The following is a 22798-nucleotide window of genomic DNA, read 5'->3' as shown; positions in this document are numbered from 1 at the left end:
CAGAAAGCTAATTGGTTTGACAAAACCATCATGGATCTAAAAAAGAAAGGGCGCAGACTTGAAAGACAGTGGCGTAAATCAGGGTCTGAGGAGCACAAATCTAGCCTAATTCAACACCTCAGACAATACCAACAAGCAATAACCAAGAAAAAATCAGACTTTATCTCGCACAAAATATCTACAGCCAACAACAGAGCTGGTCAACTCTTCCACACAGTGGAATCACTCTGCAATCCTTCCTGCCTAAAAGCCCCAACCACATTCTCCAGGGAAAGGTGTGAAGAATTATCTGCCTTCTTCACAAACAAGGTGTCTACCATCCGTGCCAGCATTACACCAACATCAATTGACCACTGGACTTTGCATCTGCCTACTACCGTACCACCATGGCAAGTCTTCTCTCTCTCTACCTGCGACCTGGATCCTGGCCCAACTGGATCCTTAATGCAGTGCCCAGAGCTGATCAGGCCAGCACTTCACAAAATCTGTTACAATACCTGTCACCGGCGGTCACGTGCGCACATTCCTGATCGCGCATTGTCTTTTATGATAGCTGGGCGTGTTCCTAGGAGCCGTTGCGCCGCGCGCACGCGTACTGGCGTCCGCGTCAGCGCGCATGCGTGCGCACGTGCGCGCACGCACGCGGGCGCATGCGCGAGGCGCGTCATTCGGCGCCAATTTTGAATGTTGTATTTAAGCAAGCTGCTGGAGAGGCCCAGTGCTGTTTCTTCTGATCAGCTTGGTGCCAGTAGACGCTGGAGCCTTGTATTGATTTATGATTTACCCGTTGCCGACCTTAGCCTGTTCCTGACTTACGATTATCACCGCCTGTCCTGACCTCAGCTTGTTTACCGATTACGCCTGTATTCAGCCTGCCCTGATCTCTGCTTGTGACCTCGTCTATGATTGATATCCGCCTGCCCCGACCTCGGCTTGTGACCCCGACTACGTTGCTGTCTTCAGCTCCTGTATCTGACGCACTGCAGTCTCATCTGTTCTCCAACCCACTGTGGGATTTACCTAAGCGCAACCTGGTGGGCACTAGGCAGCGAAGTTCCCACTTCCCCCTCAAGGGGTTGTGGTCCTGCTTCCCCCTCAAGGGGTTGTGGGTGAAGACCCGTGGTCACTTAGACTCTGCGCTTGGGTGGTCCATAAAACACAGTGGGGCGGTCAACAGCTTCCACGTCCAGATCATCATAACAGCAAGAAACAGCCAGAAAGATGTCCACAGGAGGGGCTCCTGCTAATACCACCATGGAGGATCTCTGTCGTTTGGTGTCAGAACTCTCTCTTTCTGTCCGTGAGGCTCAGCAAGGTTATGCACGTCTCGAGACTCAAGTACAAGCTATAACTACCAGTCGAGTACAAGCTAGTCCTCCAGTACAACCTGTTCTGCATCCCGTTACCGTTGTTCCTGAACCAAAGATTCCGCTACCTGACAGATTCTCTGGGGATCGCAGCAAGTTCCGCCAGTTCCGCAGTGCTTGCTTATTGTACTTTTCCCTCAAGCCACGGAGCTTCTCTGATGAAACAATTAGGGTGGGCACTATCATCTCACTTCTTCAAGATGAACCACAGGCCTGGGCCCTTCGTCTGAGAGATTTACAAAGCCCTCACCTGGCCAGTACAGACTCCTTGTTCAAAGCTCTAGCTGAGGTTTATGATGACCCCCGTCAAGCTGCTTCCGCTGAATCTGCTCTATGTAATCTTACACAAGGGAAAAGACCAGTCCAGGATTATGTAGCGGACTTTCGAAGGTACAGTGTTGACACCGAATGGAACGAGGCTGCACTTAAACATCAATTCCGCCTCGGTTTATCAGGACTACTGAAAGATGAACTAGCTCGAGTCGGCATTCCAGCTACCCTTAATGAACTGGTATCTCTGGTTATTCAGATCGACAGGCGCCTACGGGAACGCAGAGCCGAAAGGGCTGGGGGTTTCCGACCCATGTGGGGGCCAAATAGCTCGTATCTGACATCCAGTCCTCTGTCTCCAGAAGTCTCTACTCCCACAGCAGCTTCGGTTGATGAACCTGAGCCTATGCAGATAGGTCTGGCGCGTCCTGCTATTTCTAATGAAGAACGTCAACGAAGACGCCAAGCTAATCTCTGCCTTTACTGTGGGGCCTCTGGTCATTTTCTCCGCAACTGCCCTGTCAGGCCCATAGGTGAGGAACAGTCTTCATCTCCTGTTTTAGAGTGTCCTTTGCCTGCTTCAGGGTCTTATGTATATCTTACTCTGTCGTTGCAGGCGCCAAGAAGAACATTAGAAGTTGACGCAATAGTTGATTCTGGAGCTTGTAGTTGTTTTATCGATTCCACCTTGGCTCACCAATTACAACTTCCTCTAAGAACTAAAACCAAGTCATTAAACATCTGCTTGGCAGATGGTTCAAAGATCAAAGATGGGCCTATAACACAAGAGACTTTACCTACCTTGATCACTACATCCTCCTCCCATTCCGAATATATCATCTTCGATTTGATCACTTCTCCGTTATATCCGATTATTCTGGGTATGCCATGGTTACAAGCCCACAATCCTATGATCGACTGGCTCTCCGGCAAGATTTCCTTCCACTCACGCTACTGTTTGCAGGCTTGTTTATCTCCTTCCTCTGCTGTGATGTGTTTGAAACAAGAGATTTTGGAGTTTGTTCCTGAAGTTTATAGAGACTTTGCCGATTTTTTTGATAAGAGGGGAGCTGATGTATTACCCCCGCACAGAATTTATGACTGTCCTGTTGATCTTCTTTCCGGAGCTAAGATCCCGTTTGGATGAATCTACCCGCTAACTGAGCCTGAGCAAGCCACGTTGAAAGCATACATTGATGAAAATCTCCAAAAAGGGTTCATCCGTCACTCCACCTCGCCTGCTGGTGCCGGTATATTTTTTGTAGAAAAGAAAGACCACACCCTCCGTCCTTGCATAGACTATAGAGAACTCAATAAAATAACTGTCAAGAATCGTTATCCTCTGCCACTGTTTCCTGAGATTTTCCAACGCCTCCGTTCTGCTCGAATCTTTTCTAAGTTAGACCTTCGAGGAGCATACAATCTGATCCGCATCCGAGAGGGAGACGAGTGGAAGACTGCCTTTCGAACCAGATACGGTCATTTTGAATATCTTGTAATGCCGTTTGGACTCTGTAATGCTCCTGCCACTTTCCAACATTTCATTAATGATATTTTCAGAGACATTATCGACCAATATATTGTTGTTTATCTTGATGACATCCTTATATTTTCTCAAGACATTTCCGAGCATAGACAACATGTTAAACGTGTCTTGACTCGCCTACGCACCCATGGTCTCTATGCCAAACCAGAAAAATGTGTTTTTGAACAAACATCAGTTCACTTCCTGGGACTTGTCATTTCCGCGGAGGGGGTGGCTATGGATCCTAAGAAAGTATCTGCCATCTTGGACTGGCCAGCTCCCATCGACCGTAAAGGAGTTCAGAGGTTCATAGGGTTTGCAAACTTCTATCGAAGATTCATTAAAAACTTTTCTGCTATTGTTTCTCCACTGACCCAACTTACCAAAGTCAACTTAACATTCTGTTGGAACCAAGAAGCTCAAGAAGCCTTTGCAAAACTGAAAGACAAATTCATCTCTGCTCCAGTTCTGACTCATCCTGATCCTGCCTTGCCTTTCGTGTTAGAAGTGGATGCCTCTGAAAATGCTATTGGGGCAATCCTGTCTCAACGTAATGATCCTAAAGCTATATTACATCCTGTTGCTTTTTTTTCTCGCAAATTGTTACCGGCTGAGAAGAACTATGACGTGGCTGATCGGGAGTTGCTGTCCATTAAAGCTGCCCTGGAGGAGTGGCGTTATTTGTTGGAGGGGGCCAATAATCCTGTTCTAGTTCTGACCGATCACAAGAATTTAGAATATCTTCGTTCTGCCAAACGCCTCAAACCACGACAAGCTCGATGGGCTCTGTTCTTTTCCAGATTTGACCTACATATAACTTACCAGCCAGGCTCCAGAAATATTAAAGCTGATGCATTATCCAGAATGTTTTCGGAAGAGACTATGCAAAGCAAACCTGAAACTATTCTCCCCTCCAACTGCTGCCTGTTACTTCAGTCTGATCTGATAAATACCATCAAAGAAGCCTCTAGTAGTATTGAGCCTTGCAGAAAACTAGGTCTTGCCCGTAAGGAAGGTTTTTTTTTTGCATAAGGATAACATTTTTGTACCTGATCAGGCTAAGATTACTGTGCTGGGCCACTGTCATGACAATTTACTTTCTGGCCATTTTGGCATTACTAAGACCCATGAACTTCTATTAAGAAATTTTTGGTGGCCTAATATGTTTCAGGATTGTAAACAGTATGTGTTATCCTGTCCTGTCTGTGCCCGTTCTAAGTCTTCTAGGGAGAAACCTTGGGGTCTGCTCAAACCCTTACCCATCCCTTCCCGCCCCTGGGGTATGATATCACTAGATTTCATTGTAGAGCTACCTTCCTCTCAGGGGTTTAACTCCATTCTGGTGGTGGTAGATCGTTTGACCAAGATGGGCCATTTTATTCCGATGAAGGGCACTCCTACCGCATTAGAAACGGCTGAGGCGTTTATTAAGGAAATTATTAGATTACATGGGGTACCAGATGATATTGTTTCAGATAGAGGGGTGCAATTTACGTCAAACTTGTGGAAAGAATTATGCAGATGTCTGGATATTCATGTGTCTCTCTCCTCTGGCTATCATCCCCAGTCTAATGGCCAGACGGAGAGAACCAACCAGACTCTAGAACAGTACCTTAGGTGTTTTACTTCTGCCTCACAAGAAAACTGGTCAACCCTGCTGTCTACTGCTGAATTTGCATATAATAATTCGACTCATTCTGCTACCAAGCAATCACCATTTTTTGCTAATTATGGGTTTCACCCCGTTTCTCTACCCAATGTGTTTCCTGAATCGTCTGTTCCTTCTCTACAGGATAGATTGTTATTTTTAAAGGATAATATCAAAAATGTTTCTAATGTTCTGTCTCAGACTCAGGTTAGAACAAAAAGGATTGCTGACAAATCCAGGAGGGAATCTCCTTCGTTTAAACCAGGAGATCTGGTTTGGTTATCTACTTGTAATTTGAAACTGCGGGTCCCATCAAGAAAGCTTGGACCTAGATTTATTGGGCCTTATCCAGTTAAAAGAGTTGTTAACCCTGTGGCTATTGAACTTGTGTTACCTGATACTTTGAAGGTTCATCCTGTCTTTCATGTGTCTTGTTTAAAATTGCATTTTCAGGGTTCTTGTTCCAATCCTCAGTCTCCTCCTCCGCCTCCGGTTCTGGTGGATGGTTGTGAGGAGTTTGAGGTCGAAGCCATTTTAGACTCCAAGATAAGATCTGGCCGACTGTTTTATTTAGTAAAATGGAAGGGTTATGGGGTGGAGGAGAATTCTTGGGAACCTGCTACTGGGATTCATGCTCCTAGGCTAATTAAGAATTTTCACTGTAAATTTCCGTGTAAACCGGCTCCAAAGGGCACCCGGAGGTTGCCCGTGGGGGAGGGGCAATGTTACAATACCTGTCACCGGCGGTCACGTGCGCGCATTCCTACGCGCGCGCGCGCGATCGCGCATTGTCTTTTATGATAGCTGGGCGTGTTCCTAGGAGCCGTTGCGCCGCGCGCACGCGTACTGGCGTCCGCGTCAGCGCGCATGCGTGCGCACGTGCGCGCACGCACGCGGGCGCATGCGCGAGGCGCGTCATTCGGCGCCAATTTTGAATGTTGTATTTAAGCAAGCTGCTGGAGAGGCCCAGTGCTGTTTCTTCTGATCAGCTTGGTGCCAGTAGACGCTGGAGCCTTGTATTGATTTATGATTTACCCGTTGCCGACCTTAGCCTGTTCCTGACTTACGATTATCACCGCCTGTCCTGACCTCAGCTTGTTTACCGATTACGCCTGTCTTCAGCCTGCCCTGACCTCTGCTTGTGACCTCGTCTATGATTGATATCCGCCTGCCCCGACCTCGGCTTGTGACCCCGACTACGTTGCTGTCTTCAGCTCCTGTATCTGACGCACTGCAGTCTCATCTGTTCTCCAACCCACTGTGGGATTTACCTAAGCGCAACCTGGTGGGCACTAGGCAGCGAAGTTCCCACTTCCCCCTCAAGGGGTTGTGGTCCTGCTTCCCCCTCAAGGGGTTGTGGGTGAAAACCCGTGGTCACTTAGACTCTGCGCTTGGGTGGTCCATAAAACACAGTGGGGCGGTCAACAGCTTCCACGTCCAGATCATCATAACAAAATCACTCAGTGCTCCTTGCAAAGTGGACTTTTCCCAGAAGAACTAAAGAAAGCAATCATAAAACCCCTCTTGAAGAAACCATCACTAGATCCTGATTCTGTAACCAACTACAGACCTGTTGCAAACTTACCATTCCTATCAAAAGTTATCGAGAAAGTAGTCGCCAACCAGCTGGAAGCCAGGCTTACAGATAACAACATCTTTGATACTTTTCAGTCAGGATTCAGGAAAAGGCACAGCACTGAAACAGCATTAGTCCGAAACTCACCTCTTTTCCCTAGCCTTTGAGACTGCATAATGCAGGGTCACAGCGCTTTGAGTCCCCAGGGAGAAAAGCGCTATATAAATATTATTGTTATTGTTATATATACACACACACACATATATATATATATATATATATATATATATATATATATATACACACACACACACATATATATATATATATATATATATATATATATATATACACACACATATATATATATACACACACACATATATATATATATATATATATATATATATGTATACACATACATACATATATATATATATATATATATATATATACACATACATACATATATATATACACATACATACATATACACATACATACATACATATACACATACATACATACATACATACATACATATATATATATATATATATATATATATATATATATATATATATATATATATATATACACACACACACACATATATATATACAGTGGTGATGTTTGTGTTAAATTATTTTATCTTAATAGTTAACAGTTTTTGATGAGCAGAAACATTTAAGTGTGACAAACATGCAAAAGAATAGGAAATCAGGAAGGGGGCAAATAGTTTTTCACACCACTGTATATATATATATATATATATATATATATATATATATATATATATATATATATATATATATATATATATATACACACACACACACACACACACATCACCTTCTTCCACATGGTTGCTGTGTCCCCCACATGGCTTGTGGCAAACTTCAAACAGGACTTCTAATGCTTTCTGTTAACAATGCCTTTCTTCTTGCCACTCTTCCATAAAGGCCAACTTTGTACAGTGCATGACTAATAGTTGTCCTATGGACAAAGTCTCCCACCTGAGCTGTAGATCTCTGCAGCTCATCCAGAGTCACCATGGGCCTCTTGACTGCATTTCTGATCAGCGCTCTCCTTGTTCGGCCTGTAAGTTTAGGTGGATGGCCTTGTCTTGGTAGGTTTACAGTTGTGCCATACTCCATCCATTTCTGAATGATCGCTTGAACAGTGCTCCGTGGGATGTTCAAGGCTTTGGAAATCTGTAGCCTAAGCCTCCTTTAAATTTCTCAATAACTTGATCCCTGACCTGTCTTGTGTGTTCTTTGGACTTCACAGTGTTGTTGCTCCCAATATTCTCTTAGACAACCTCTGAGGCCCTCACAGAGCAGCTGTATTTGTACTGACATTAGATTACACACAGGTGCACTCTATTTAGCCATTAGCACTCATCAGGCAATGTATATAGGCAACTGACTGCACTCAGATCAAAAGGGGCCGAATATTTATGCACACCCCACTTTGCAGTTATTTATTTGTAAAAAATGTTTGGAATCATGTATGATTTTCATTCCACTTCTCATGTGTACACCACTTTGTGTTGGTCTTTCATGTGGAATTCCAATAAAATTGATTCATGTTTGTGGCAGTAATATAACAAAATGTAGAAACTTCAAGGGGGCCGAATACTTTTGCAACCCACTGTATACCAATGATCAGATGGGCACAGTGGAACATCCGACCCTTCCAGTGGGGTTTTCTCACACAATGGGACAAGCAACATATGGAGCAGACAATTCAGATCACGACCCCCATGAAGCAGGGACTGAAGTGGTGGAACGTACAGAGCAACCTGACGAGAGGTCATATGATACAGCCTGGGCCTTGGACCATCATTACTACCGATGCCAGTCTGAAGGTTTGAGGTGCGCACTGTCTAACGCAGTCAGCCCAGGGGGTGTGGCCCACACCTCAGAATCACACTCCTGCCAATATCCTAGAATTAAGGGCGGCGCTTTATGCATTACGGAGTTTTCAAACTTTGATACACGAGAAGCCTGTATTAATGAAGATGGACAATCGAACAGCGGTCTCCTATATAAGGCGACAGGCGGGCACGAAGACCAGGAATCTGCTCTTGCAGACGGAGGAAATCTTCCAGTATGCAGAACGCAATGTATGGGACTTGAAAGCGATGTATATCCCGGGTCGCCAGAACACGAAGGCCGATTACCTGAGTCGCCATCATATTGACAACGGCGCGTGGGCTCTTTGCCAAGAGGTATATCGATGGATTTGCAGCCAATTTCAATATCCCCAAGTAGGTCTAATGGCGATGGCAGTCAATATGAAATGTACCAAGTTCATGGCCAGATACCCTTGCAAGGAGGCGATGGCGACAGATGCCATAACAGCGAAGTGGAAGTTCGAAATAGGCCATGTCTACCCGCCGACACCAATGATCCCACAACTATTAACACGGCTATTGAGACAGAGAGTGACACTCATAGCGATTCTGCCTTTTTGGCCGAATCGGCCTTGGTTTCCCCTGTTGTGGGACTTGAAGTTGCAATCTCCTCTTCCTCTCCCCAACCGACCAGACCTTCTCCAGCAGGGGGAGATACATTATCCGGATCCGCAGAGACTCAATCTCATGGCCTGGGTATTGAGGGGAAGAGGCTACAATCACTAGGCTGTTCTGATGCTGTAATACAGACCTTATTACAAGCCAGGAAACCAACGACTAACGCGACCTATAACCGAGTGTGGAATAGATTCGTGGGGTTTGCGGGGATAGTAAGGTTTGACCCTTTGCTCCAACTACCGAATCAAATACTAGCCTTTCTTCAAAAAGGTCTGGACAAGGGATTAGCCTTCCACACCATTAAAGGACACGTCTCTGCTATCTCGGCACTTACAGGCTCTCCTTGGGGTACTCACCCACTTATAAAACAGTTTGTAAAGGGTGTTCTAAAGCTTAGGCCGCCAAGGAGGAACTTATTTCTCAAGTGGGATCTCCCACTAGTTTTACAGGCACTGATAAAGGAACCATTTTTTAACATTAAGATCAGTATTCCTGGTGGCAGTAACATCTGCCAGAAGAGTGTCTGAGATCCAGGCTTTAGGTCATGAAGAGCCATACCTAACCTTTCTTCCGGATCGCGTAGTCCTGAGACCAATTCAGAGATTCATTCCAAAAGTGACAAGTTCATACCATCTGAATCAGGGCTGGATTCTACCGGTTCTTATTCAACAGGACTCGAATAACGTGCACCCTCTAAACATTTCGGAGACTCTTAAGATGTATCTTCAAGCCACAAAGGACTTCAGGAGGTCTGACACACTGTGGGTGATCCCAACAGGCTACAGAAAGGTACAACCCGCATCTGTCAGAACAGTGGCCTCATGGATTGTAAAAACGATTCAGGCTGCCTTTAGACTGGCTGGACTTAAGCCGCCTGAGCAGATTGTCGCACACTCCACCCGTAGTGTGTCGACATCATGGGCGGCGATGAACAGAGTCCCAGCCGAGAAGATCTGTCAGGCAGCTAATTGGTCAAAAATTTATACTAGATTAGACATGGCTGCTCAGTCCTCAAAAGTGTTTGGCAGATCAGTATTGAATGCTACTTCTGTATAGATTGATAATTAAAATTGTGTGTTCAGCATACTTTTGCTCCCTCCCTTCATTTCCTAATTAACTCCCATCTGTGTGATGACATAGGCATTAGGAAAGCGGAAAATTGTTACTTAGATATCCGTAAGTTTTCCTTTCCCGATGCCTTTATGTCATCACACAGCCCCCTCCCTTCTTGTTGTCTTCGGTGGTTCCGAGGTTGACGAGACTGGGGGGGGGGGCAGGGCTATGCAGATTATTTATAAATTTCAACATCCTATGGGGTAGAGTGGGCGGGGCATCTACCCATCTGTGTGATGACATAAAGGCATCGGGAAAGGAAAATTACGGACAGGTAAGTAACAATTTTCCGCTATATATATATATATATATATATATATATATATATATATATATATATATATATATATATATATAGTATATATACTGTGTGTATGTATATATATATATATATATATATATATATATATATATATATATATATATATATATATATAAATTATTATTATTATTATTGATTTATAAAGCGCCAACATATTCCGTGGTGCTGTACAAAGTAAGAAACAAACATGGGGTACATAATACAGACAATGGTGTACACTAATATACAAGATACATAATTAGTGACAAAATACAAAAAATGACAGCATACAGAATACAAAATACAGAAGTGGTAATGACAGTGATAAAAGTAACATGATGAATAAAATGAATAATTGATTTCTAAGACACAAAAGGGGGAGAGAGCCCTGCCCTTGCGAGCTTACAATCAATATATGTATTATTGTTTTATGATTGCACACGTCCTTTTTATCCATATATCATTTTGGTTCTACTCTACACTACGTTCCAAATTACGATATTATGAAAATTGTATTTAAGTGTCAATGAACTCAATGGACGTGTGTCTTTTTTCAACCAAAATAACTATGTAACTGTAACTATGTAATGATTAAATATTTAGTTTTTCAATTAAAACTCATGTATGGTATTGTGTCCCAGGGCTCTTTTAATCTCTGAAATCAAGGTCGGACACTTCTGATAACTAGTTTGCCAGGTGAGCCTGATTAAAGGAAAAACTACTAAAAAGGGTGTTCCACAGTATTAAAGGGAACCTTAACGTGCAAAAAAAAAAAAAAAAAAAAATTAAAAAAGGAGTTTCACTTACCTGGGGCATCTACCAGCCCCCTGCAGCCATCCTGTGCCCTCGCAGTCACTCACGGCTCCTGTAGTCCCCCGCCGTCAGCTAGTTTCTTTTTGCTGACTTGGAGTCAGCGGGCCGCCACGCGTACCTTTGCACGCATTCCTGTTGGTGCAGGAAGCTATCGCGCACATTAACACGTACATTTTTACATGTTGCAGGCGCAAGGTGTAAAAAATTACCTCTGAAAAGTATGTGGAGTTTCTCACTGACCACTTTCTTCCATGGCATAAAAAAGAAGAACTGTGCTTTCCATGATAAAATCATATTCATGCATGACAATGCACCATCTCATGCTGCAAGGAATACCTCTACATCATTGGCTGCTTTTGGCATAAAAGGAAAGGAACTCATGGTATGGCCCCCCATCCTCCCCTGACCTCAATCCCATTTGGAGCAACCTCAAGCAAAAGATCTATGATGGTGTCGTGTGAGGTGGTTTACATCCAAACAGAAGCTGTTGGAACCTATTCTGACATCCTGAAAATAAATTCAAACAGAAACGCTCCCAAAATTCACAAGTTTATAAAATAATATGTTTTGAAAAATATACCATTATTATTAGGTTTGTTTAGTAACATTTGAATTATACTCTAAATGTCGATGATTCAAAAATGATGCTGATTGCCACTTGCATCCACTATTTAAGAAAATCAGAGAAAAATACAATTGGGATAATAATTTGGTATGCAGTGCATATAGTTATACAATTTTTACAGATTTTGGTACAATTGAAGTGCGTCTTACCCCCACCTCTCCCGTCTTAAAACGGTAATGACAATCACTTGATTATAAGATTATCCTTTAAGTACTAAATACTGTAAAAGTATAAATACAAATAAAGAAATTGGATATCTGCAATATTTTCCCAATCTCATTCAGCTTTTCTTTATATACAGTATGTTTATCAGATTTCTATTTTTGATGTTGCTTCTAGGATAAACTCTTCAGGTACCCATAAATCTAGCGATGATGAGCAGACAATGAGACAAATCCCATAAATCTAGCGACCATGAGACAAATCTCTCTCTAATTGAATCTGATTAGAGAGATCTGTCGGCTGCCCATGCACCGCAGGCCAAATCCTGATCAATTTCATGCTGAAACTGATCAGGTATCAGCCTTGTGACGCCACATCCAACCACCTCACCGACCCGACGCTGTCCGCCCTAATGTTTAAAGGACATCCGAGGTGAAAATAAACTGATGAGAAAAACAATTGTATCTATCCTCCTTCTCCTAAAATGACTTTTTTTTAGATATCCCACAGTATTATTTTAATGTTGAATCTAGTTTTTAAGTTTTCACTAATTCATTGTCTCTGCTCAATGACACCTTCATTGAAGTATGACAGAGCTCAAATCTATGAATTATTGACCCTTTTTTATCTCTTTCATGTTCTCAGAAGCCATTTACTGACAGGAAAGTGCTTTATGGCTGTATTACTTATCAGTAAGGGTTATGCTATAGTCTGACCCAATCTGACCCGGTCCCGACCAGGACAGAAACTGCATACCTGATTTTTACCTCTTTCAGGCATAGAAAGGAAAAAAGGAACACAGCCTAGTTATTTGTGTGCTTGGCACTGTACATACACATGTCTAACTCATCATCAACTCGGTTGTCCTTTAATGTGCCCCCCAGTGCCTAATGCACTCTGTACAGTACCTGTCCGTGGCCTCCGCTTGCTCCGGTCTCCCTCTACACTCACGCTCCCTATGTGGTTGCCTAGTAAGGGCATGTGTGTGGCATCACACACGCGTCCACATTACTAGGCAACCACATGGTGTGTGTATGGACAGCGGAGGGAGCCCGGAGCAAGCGGAGGCCATGACCAGGTAATGTGTAGAGTGCATTAAACATTAGGATGGACAGGGTCGGGGGTTTTGTCGCTTGTCCCAATATCGCAAGCCGTTAACACCACCCCATCAAGCTAGTCGGCCCTACATCTTGCAGCATGTCCGATCGATTAATGCAACCACTTTCAGCCCAAAATTGGTCACATTGTCAGTCGGGCATGCACTTGGCAGCACCAGTTTTTTTTTCAATCATAATAGTGGAATCGGATGGTTGATCGGCTGTCAGATGTATGGCCACCTTTTATTTTATGCCTCACAGTTACTCCTTGATTTTGCCTGGTGAAGCGGGTTATACCTGTAAATCGAGTCACACATTGGAGTATATAATAAAGTGAGTTTCATTTGAAATCGATCAAGAAAATCAAGTCATCTATGGGGAGGTAAGTCCACGACCAACTCCCTTTTTAAACTGTTTTAAGTGTATATTAATCTTCTTGGCTCCTTTGTTGTACTACTATTTCATAATCAAAACCCTTTACTTTCAAGTACATTAACCAAGATCATTGTCTAAACTTAAACTTTTAATTATTACATAAAACATTTACTTAAATATTGTTAACTTTGTAGTAACCCACTACTTTTAGGTAATTCTAACTAATAATGAGTGAGGAGGGAAATTGTTGCTGGCAAGTCCACTAAAATACGTTATGCCCCAGGGCTTCATAACATCCCCTTTGCTGTTCACCATATACATGCTACCTGTCAGGAACCTTGTGTTGCCACTTTCTGCCTGCTGGTGGCGACATGGAGCAGGACCATCATGAAGTTACATCATCCCACCAGCAGATGGCTCTGAGGACTTTGCATTGTCCTGAACCTCCACCATCCACCAGCAGGGGGCCTGTGAATAATATTATAAGGACTTGCAGTTCCTTGTTTGGCCTCCGGGTGGCTTCAAGTGAACTCTCACCACTAGAGATGGCTCGAACCTCTGATTTTCGGTTCGCAAACCTACCACGAAAGTTCGGTTCGCGCAAACTTTTGCAAACCGCAATAGACTTCAATGGGGAGGCGAACTTTGAAAACTAGAAACAATTATGCTGGCCACAAAAGTGATGGAAAAGATGTTTCAAGGGGTCTAACACCTGGAGAGGGGCATGGCGGAGTGGGATACATGCCACAAGTCCCGGGGAAAAATCTGGATTTGACGCAAAGCAGCGTTTTAAGGGCAGAAATCACAATGAATGCTAAATTGCAGGCCTAAAGTGCTTTAAAACATCTTGTTTTGTGTAATTAGAGTACTGCTTCACACTGACACACCAAACTCACTGTGTAACGCACCGCAAACAGCTGTTTGTGTAGTGACCGCCGTGCTGGACTGGTGTGCACCATGGCCAGAGTGCACGCCGTGGCGGTTTTCAAGCCCATATGGTCGCCGGGCAGTGGTAGCTCAATTATAGAACAGCAGTGACTGTCCAGCTGATCAAATCTGGTCTGTTCACAATGAAGCAACGACCTTATTATCTTTGGTGTGCCACCCCCCGAGACACTCATATAGCCATCGGTCAATGCTTCATTGTGATACGCAAGCCCCTTCACCGCAGCAAGGTAATGATCACAAAGGGGAATGGGCACATGTACATGCCTTTTGTTTTGTTGTTGCAGCTGCAGTGCAGCCCGAAAAATTAGGCAGGCATGTACACGCACCAGAAAAATTAGTATAGCGGCCGCGGCTAGCAGCAGCCTTAAAAATCCAGGAATCCGCCTGGAGTCCTGGACCCTGTTGGTGGTGGCGGAAAAGACAAGCGGCTTGTAGGCAGAGATGCTGTGTGGGGAGCGACTTAGTCTTGGGGCAGACAGCCAGTCACATGGCGTGCAGGCAGAGATGCTGTGTGTGGGGACTGACTTAGTCTTCGGATGGGCAGTAGCCCTCCGGGATCCATGCCTCTTTCATTTTGATAAGGGTCAGGTGCTGAACACTTTTTGTGACTTAGGCAACTTCTCAGTGACAATGCCTCCAGCTGCGCTGAAGGTCCTGTCTGACAGGACGCTTAAGGCAGGGCAAGACAGAAGTTAGATGGCAAATTGGGACAGCTCTGACCACAGGTCAAGCCTGCGCACCCAGTAGTCCAAGGGTTCATCGCTGCGCACAGTGTCTACATCCACACTTAAGGCCAGGTAGTTGGCTACCTGCCGGTCCAGGCGTTGGTGGAGGGTGGATCCGGAAGGGCTAAGGCTGGACTAAAGAATGTCCGCATGTCCGACATCAGCATGAGATTGCTGGAGCGTCCTGTCCTTGCCTGCGTGGACATGGGAGAAGGATTACTGGCAGTGGTACCTTTATTGCGTTGTGCTGTGACATCACCCTTATACGCATCGTAAAGCATACTTGCCAGCTTGTTCTGCATGTGCAGCATCTTTTCTGCCTTCAGGTGAGTTGGTAACATGTCTGCCACTTTGTGCCTATACTGAGGGTCTAGTAGCGTGGCCACCCAGTACAGGTCATTCCCCTTGAGGTTTTTTTATACGGGTGTCCCCCAACCGGCTGGACAGCATGAAAGACACCATCTGCACAAAGTTGGATCCAGACGTACTATCCATCTCCTCTTTCTCTTCCTCAGTGACATCAGGTAAGTCCTCCCCCCAGTCACGAACAATACCACGGGAACGTTGAGCAGCAAAAGCCCCCTGCGACGCCTGCTGCAGTTGTTCTACTGCCGCCATCTCCTCCTCCTCCAAAGAAACACCTTCCTCATCATCCGAGTTTGACTCCTCTTCCCCACACGACTCTTCCTCCTTCTCCCCCCTCTGTGCTGCCACAGGTGTTGAGGAAACATCTGGTTCTGATGAAAATTGCTCCCACAACTGTTCCTGCCGTAACTGTTCCTCTTCACGCTCCTCCACAGCTTGATCCACCACTCTACACATGGCACGCTCCAGGAAGTAAGCGTACGGGATCAAGTCACTGATGGTGCCTTCACTGCGACTTACCAGGTTGGTCACCTCCTCAAACGGCCGCATGAACCTGCATGCATTTCGCATCAGTGTCTAGTTATTGGGCCACAACATCCCCATCTCCCCAGATTGTGTCCTTTTACTGTAATTGTACAGGTACTGGGTGACGGGTTTCTCCTGTTCTAGCAGGCGAGAGAACATGACCAGGGTCAAATTCCAGCGAGTCGGGCTATCACATATCAAGCGTCTCACCGGCAAGTTGTTTCTCCGCTGAATGTCCGCAAAGCGTGCCACGGCCGTGTAAGATCGCCTGAAATGCCCACACAACTTCCTGGCCTGCTTTAGGACGTCCTCTAAGCCTGGGTACTTTGACACAAATCTTTGAATGACTAAATTGAGCACATGTGTCATGTAGGGTACATGTGTCAGCTTTCTCGAATTCAAAGCGGAAAGAAGATTGCTGCCATTGTCACACACCACGTTGCCGATCTCCAGCTGGTGCGCGGTCAGCCACTGATCCACTTGTTTGTTAACAGCAGCGAGGAGAGCTGCTCCAGTGTGACTCTCCGCTTTGAGGCAAGACATGTCTAAGATGGCATGACACCGTTGTACCTGGCATGCAGCATAGGCCCTGGGTAAATGGGTCTGTGTAGCTGGAGAGGAGATTGCGGCACCAGCCAAGAAGGAGGAGGAGGATGCCTGCCTGCAAGCCGTGGAGGTGTCACAAGTTGGTCCGCTGCACAGCCACGTACTCCCTGCTTCTCAGCGGTTACCAGGTTGACCCAATGGGCTGTGTAAGTAATGTAGCGGTCCTGACCATGCTTCACAGACCAGACATCCGTGGTCAGGTGGACCCTTGACCCAATGCTGTGTGCCAGAGATGACACCACTTGCCTCTCCACTTCACGGTGTAGTTTGGGTATCGCCTTTTTAGAGAAATAATTGCAGCCTGGCATCTTGCACTGCGGTGTCCCAATAGCCACAAATTTACGTAAAGCCTCAGAGTCCACCAGCTTGTATGGTAACAGCTGGCGAGCTAACAGTTCCGCCACGTCAGCTGTCAGACACCGGGCAAGGGGGTGAGTGGCAGAAATTGGCTTCTTCCGCTCAAAGATTTCCTTCACAGACACCTGGCTGCTGTGGGCAGAGGAGCAAGAACTGCTCAAGGGCAGAGGCGGAGTGGAGGAGGGTGGCTGTGAAGGTGCAAGGGAGAAAGTGGCTGAATGCTGCACCTGAAGGAGGAAGAGGAGAAGGAGGGAGGCTTTTATTTTGTGTGCTGCTTTTGCTCAGGTGCTCTTCCCATTGCAGTTTGTGCCTTTTCTCCATGTGCCTTCGTAAGGCACTTGTCCCTACGTGAGTGTTAGCCTTTCCACGGCTCAATTTTTGGAGGCAGAGACAACAGATGGCATTGCTCCGATCTGAGGCAGACACATGAAAAAATTTCCAAACCGCTGAGCTCCCCTGGGGTGATGGCATTATGGTGGCATCAGCAGCTGATGTTGAAAGGCATGTTGGCTGGCTGTCCATAGGTGGCAATACATGGCGCCGGACACTGCCACTAGCGGTTTCTGACGACGAGCTCCCCCTGCTTCTTTCAGGAACTCATCTCCTCCTACTCCTCTCTGACTCCCCCTCTGAACTGTCCCCTTGGTCATCTTGCCTCTTGGGAACCCATGTGGGATCCGTATCATCATAATCATCATAATCCTCCTGCCCAGCTTTGCTTGACTCAGACACCAAAACTGCACCAACAGCAGGTACTTCATCCTCCTCCTCCTGTAGTGGCTGTGAATCAGTGATTTCACCACCAAATAATTCCTGCGAAGTGTCAAATGCAGCGGATGTGGTGCTTGTAGTAGCACTGGTGGCTGCGGAAGATGAGGTGTTCTGTGTTAAATAGTCAACCACGTCCTGACAATCTTGGGAGTTGATGGCACGTGCCTTCTTCTGAGCACTGTACTTTGGGCCAGGGCCGCACGAAATCACATCAACACGACCTTGCACAGCCCTGCCGGGTGGCCTTCCTCTGGCTCTGGCTCTACTTCTTCCTCTACCTGTTTTGTCCGTTTTGTCATATGGGGGGGGGGGGGGGGGGATGAAGTGAAAGGTATGCACTGACTGACTAAAACAATGTGCAGTCACACAGGTGCAGTTAACAGGTATGCACGGAGTGGTATATCACACTGCATGCACTCACGTAGGTAGGTGTATATCACACTGCATGCACTCACGTAGGTAGGTGGGTGCACTGAACACAACAGGTAGGTATATGCAGTGGTGAGGTGGGTTCACTGAACACAACAGGTAGGTATATGGAGTGATGAGGTGGGTGCACTGAACACAACAGGTAGGTATAAGCAGTGATGAGGTGGGTTCACTGAACACAACAGGTAGGTATATGCAGTATTACAATGTGCACCTGTCACACACACAGGTAGTCACTGAATGTGCTGGGCCTGGCTGGCAGTGGCACACACACAGTATGAATTAGCAAGGCTGTCTATGCAAGGCAGTGGCACACACACAGTATGAATTAGCAAGGCTGTCTATGCAACATAAGTGTCAGTGGGACACAGAAAAATAGATCACAAGAACAAGATTAGCTCTCAAAAGAGCTGTTGTGGGGTGCTATTTTAGCAATAAGAATCAGCAAGGAGCAAGCTAACAAGCCTACAAGAGCCTAACTAATCTTTCCCTATGAGAGAGTCTGATGCAGCTGTCCCTTCTCTAATTAATGCAGGCACACGAGTGAGTGTTATGGCCGGCGGGGCCTGCCTTTTATAAGGTGGGAAGTGGCTCCAAGAGAGAGTGTAGCCTGATTGGCTACAATGTGCCTGCTGACTGTGATGTGTGATGTAGAGGGTCAAAGTTGACCCTAATGGTGCACTATGGGGGCAAACCGAATTTCCAGAAAAATTCTCCTTAGATGGCGAACGCGAACCACCGGAAGTTCGCCGGCGAAAATTTCGGACCATCTCTACTCACCACCAGCTGCATCCTGTGTTTGCTATCACATGGACTATTTAAGGTCTGCCTCTTCCCTCTGCTTATTGCCAGAACTTTGAGCTTCCAGGTCTGAGTTTCTGGACACCCTGGTTCCTGTTCCTTGCCCTGTGTGACGATTGGTGTCAGCACGCAGAGAGAATCTGATTATTGGTGATCTGCAGTATCACCAAGAATACAGATATATACCTGATTATTGATGATCTGCAGAATCACCGATAATACAGATATATTGCTAACCTCTGGACACCTGAAGCGTGTAAGTGTTTGGTGTAACAGTAGAAATTGGACCACCGGGGTAGCAGGTGGTCCAATAGGTAGAGACAGACTCTACTGCAGTCAAGGACTCCAGGAGAAGGAGACCCTGACTGGTTTTGCAGCAGTGCCCCCTTTGAGGGGCAGGGGGCCCCTGCAGGAAGGCTGAGCACCCAAGTGGTGGGTGACAGCCAGAAATGTCGGGCAGGCCGGGTCGGCAACACACTGACAGATAAAATACAAAGACAGGAGGCTGATTCGGTATCCAAGGCAAGCAGGGTTTGGCAACGGAATATCAGAAGTGCAAGGTACCGAATCAGAGATCAGAGGAGTGGTCAGGAAAAAAATAAGTCATAACAGATATCAAACAATGCCTAGTCTGGGTGTGAGGTCCGTGGTCTCTACACCCTGGAACTGGTCTAAGGAATAACACAGATGATACACAGTATTCCTAGTCTGGAGTGTGAGGTCCGTGGTCTCTACACCCTGGAACTGGTCTAAGGAATAACACAGATGATACACAGTATTCCTAGTCTGGGGTGTGAGGTCTGTGGTCTTTACACTCTGGAACTGGTCTAAGGAATAACACAGATGATACACAGTATTCCTAGTCTGGGGTGTGAGGTCCGTGGTCTCTACACCCTGGAACTGGTCTAATGAATAACACAGATAATACACAGTAAACTGGCTAAGTGTGGATTCCCAGGTCCACCTGGTTCCACCACACTGAAAGATCTGACTAAGGTCTGAGTGCTAACACATAGGCAAGCGCAACGCCAGACAACCAGCAACTGAACAGCAAGAGATATATATAGCGAAGCGCTCTCCAGCGCCGCCCAGCTCCCATCAACCAATCAACTGCTGAGCTGGGATCAGCTGACCACCTCGATCAGCTGACCCTTCTCCTATTGGTATAAAGAGCCTGTCTTGCGGTGCGCGCGCGCGTAGCTCTCCTCTGTGTGCACTACTGGGTCCAGACAAACTAGACGCATGTTGCTGCGGGGAAACCGCCGCTCTGTGCGCGGACACCGCCGCCTCACTGTCAGAAGGCGCGGCGGTTTCTCCACAATCCGTCACACCCTGATTCCTGTGTATGCCTTCCTGTTGCCGAACCTGTTTATTCTGTCTGAGACCTTGCTTTTGTCTAATCCCTGGTACCGTGCTTCTCTGATAACCTGTTGCTGACCTTGCTCTCCTGCTGACTCTGATATTCTGCCTGATCCCTTTTGAACTGCGATTGTGTATGTATTTTCTGTACATATTTAGATAGGTAGTTAGTCAGGGTACTATATATATTTACCACTGCTTTCCTGGGTTTTTGTATATATTGTGCGCTGTGCATGGGTTTGCATGATATTGCATTTACGTTTGCATGTATGCCTGCATTTGCAATAAAACATTATATTTGCACCATATTCCTTGGTTCAGTGTCTGTATACTGCAAACTGTGGTCAAAACCCTGTTCTTCCTTTCAGGCTTGTGACACTACTACAAAAACATGGTCTGCCATACCACAGCTATAAAACAGAAAATTTAAACTGCAGTAAATCTTAGACTGTTAATTCTAGGGTTATTAAATTTGCCACACTTGGTCACTGCGTGACTGGGATTCAAGAAAGTGGGTGGAGCCTACAACCTCCAATCAAAATTCACCTATTGATTTTCAAGGGAATATTTAAACAGCTGCCATTCTTACATATATGTTAATACCACGGGTCTCAAACCTGGTGCAGTCAGTCATTGGGTGTCAGGGGTTCAGATTCACTAAAGGGCGCAGAGCCACAAAAAGCTAATCAGATTTCTTTGTTGGATAAACGGCTTTCATTCACACATTTTTGATGCCAGGAACCCGAAAGCAACCAAACGCGGTCATTGAGTGACTGTGTGTCAACGTTACAAAGAGTGGGTGGAGCTAAAAAAATTTCACTGGGAAAATGGAAACTGCAGCCATTCTTACACTGTTGATGGTAGGGTTCTTAAACTTCGCACAGTTGGTCATTGGTTGACTGGGATTACTATTCAGGAAAGTGGGTGGAGCCTATAAAAGCCAATCAAAATTCACCTATTGATTTTCAAGGAGAATATTTAAATTGTTGCCATTCTTACTCTGTTAATAGCAGAAGCCTCAAACCTGGTATAGTCGGTCATTGGGTGACTGGGGTATAAATTCAGAAAAGGGGCTGAGCCAAAAACAGCCAATCATATTTGTTTTATTTCTATGGAAAAATGTTAAATTATTGATGCCGAGGAACCCAAAAGCTCACAAAGTCGGTCATTGTGTGTGTGGTAAGGTTAGAAAAAGTGGGCAGAGCCAACAAGAGCCAAATACATACCTGGGCAACCTGCGCTAGTGTGTAGATAAAATGAGTGCAAATCAATGTGAAATTTTAAAAACCGCAGTCAATAAATAATGTTTTTCATTCGATCAGTAGATAGATCTTTTTTGTCGATCATAAAATAATTGTGCTAATTGTTAAGGTGCCAGTTCATACATTTATCATACAATGGTGCAATATCGACTACTTTATATTGACTTACCTTGTTCTTGACTGGTGCAACCACATGACATGATGACATTTTAATGTTGGTTCTGCAAGATTGGGAGTGATGCGCTGTGAGATCGAACTCCTCAATTTCGCCTGTGAATCAAATCACAGTTCCCTATTATGATAAGGAGCTTTTATATTTCAGATCTCCAGGCCAGACAAGATGCTGAGCTGAATATACTTATTTTGTGTTATATAAACTATTTTGAATGTGTATAATATTCAAATAAATTCATTTCATATGTCCAGGGCCAGCCTTAGGTTTCACAATGCCCTGAGCATAATTAGACTTTGGAAGGGATGCTGGACATGTGGCTGACGAAGAGCTATGATGAATGAAGCATTGCCATTTAACATTTTATATTATTATTGTTATTTAATTTCCCAAGTATTCAAGAGAACTGTACCTGTTGGTAGGGGTAGAGAAGAGTGAAATTACAACTTGTTTTCCACCAAAAGTCAGAATTTCACTTGATGCCTGAATAACATTGAAGTAGAAATGAGAATCTCCAGGTACTGAACAGTTTAGGCGAACTTTGAGGAAAGATGTAAATTGTTTTTCCAAAACTCGCTGAGATCCGCCCATATCATTCTTACATACTCGTGCAACACGGGATACAATCAGCTGTGGACATAAAATGGACATAAAGGTAAGTCGAGTATGAAGATATAAGCACAACAATAAAAAAAATATAAGCATAATAATGGCATTTATGAAGTATGGAATAATCAGTAAACATTACAGCTGACACTACAAAAAAAAATAATTATAATTCTATATATTTTCAATATTTCTTCTAAAATTACACTAGAAAATGTGCCAAATGGAGCATAGGATAGCTCAAAAGAATATGCTTAGTAGGAAAATTGTGTAAGGTACAGTGTAATGAGGCATGAAGCACCAAATATGGCCGAGCTACAGTGAGTAGAGATGGCCCGAACTGTGTTGGACCCGCCCCTTATACATCATGAAGGAGCCAAACTCTGACCCCTCACTCCGGAGTCAGCAGGCACATGGCAGCCAATCAGCTAGCACTCCCTCCCGGACCACACCTCCCCATAAA

At 45.1% G+C, this 22798-nt stretch overlaps 1 protein-coding gene across 1 annotated transcript in view; it reads right to left on the bottom strand.

Moving 5' to 3' along the window:
• LOC137509098 (semaphorin-6B-like) overlaps positions 1-22798 on the bottom strand; it is a 729870-nt gene that overhangs the window by 352279 nt on the left and 354793 nt on the right. The window contains exon 6 of the mRNA XM_068233804.1: positions 22142-22359. Coding sequence (XP_068089905.1) covers positions 22142-22359 — 218 coding nt within the window. The remainder of the gene's footprint in view (positions 1-22141; positions 22360-22798) is intronic.

The sequence above is a fragment of the Hyperolius riggenbachi genome, chromosome 1 (genome assembly GCF_040937935.1).
Source record: "Hyperolius riggenbachi isolate aHypRig1 chromosome 1, aHypRig1.pri, whole genome shotgun sequence".
NCBI lineage: Eukaryota > Metazoa > Chordata > Amphibia > Anura > Hyperoliidae > Hyperolius > Hyperolius riggenbachi.
This window is presented reverse-complemented; position numbering and strand designations above follow the sequence as displayed.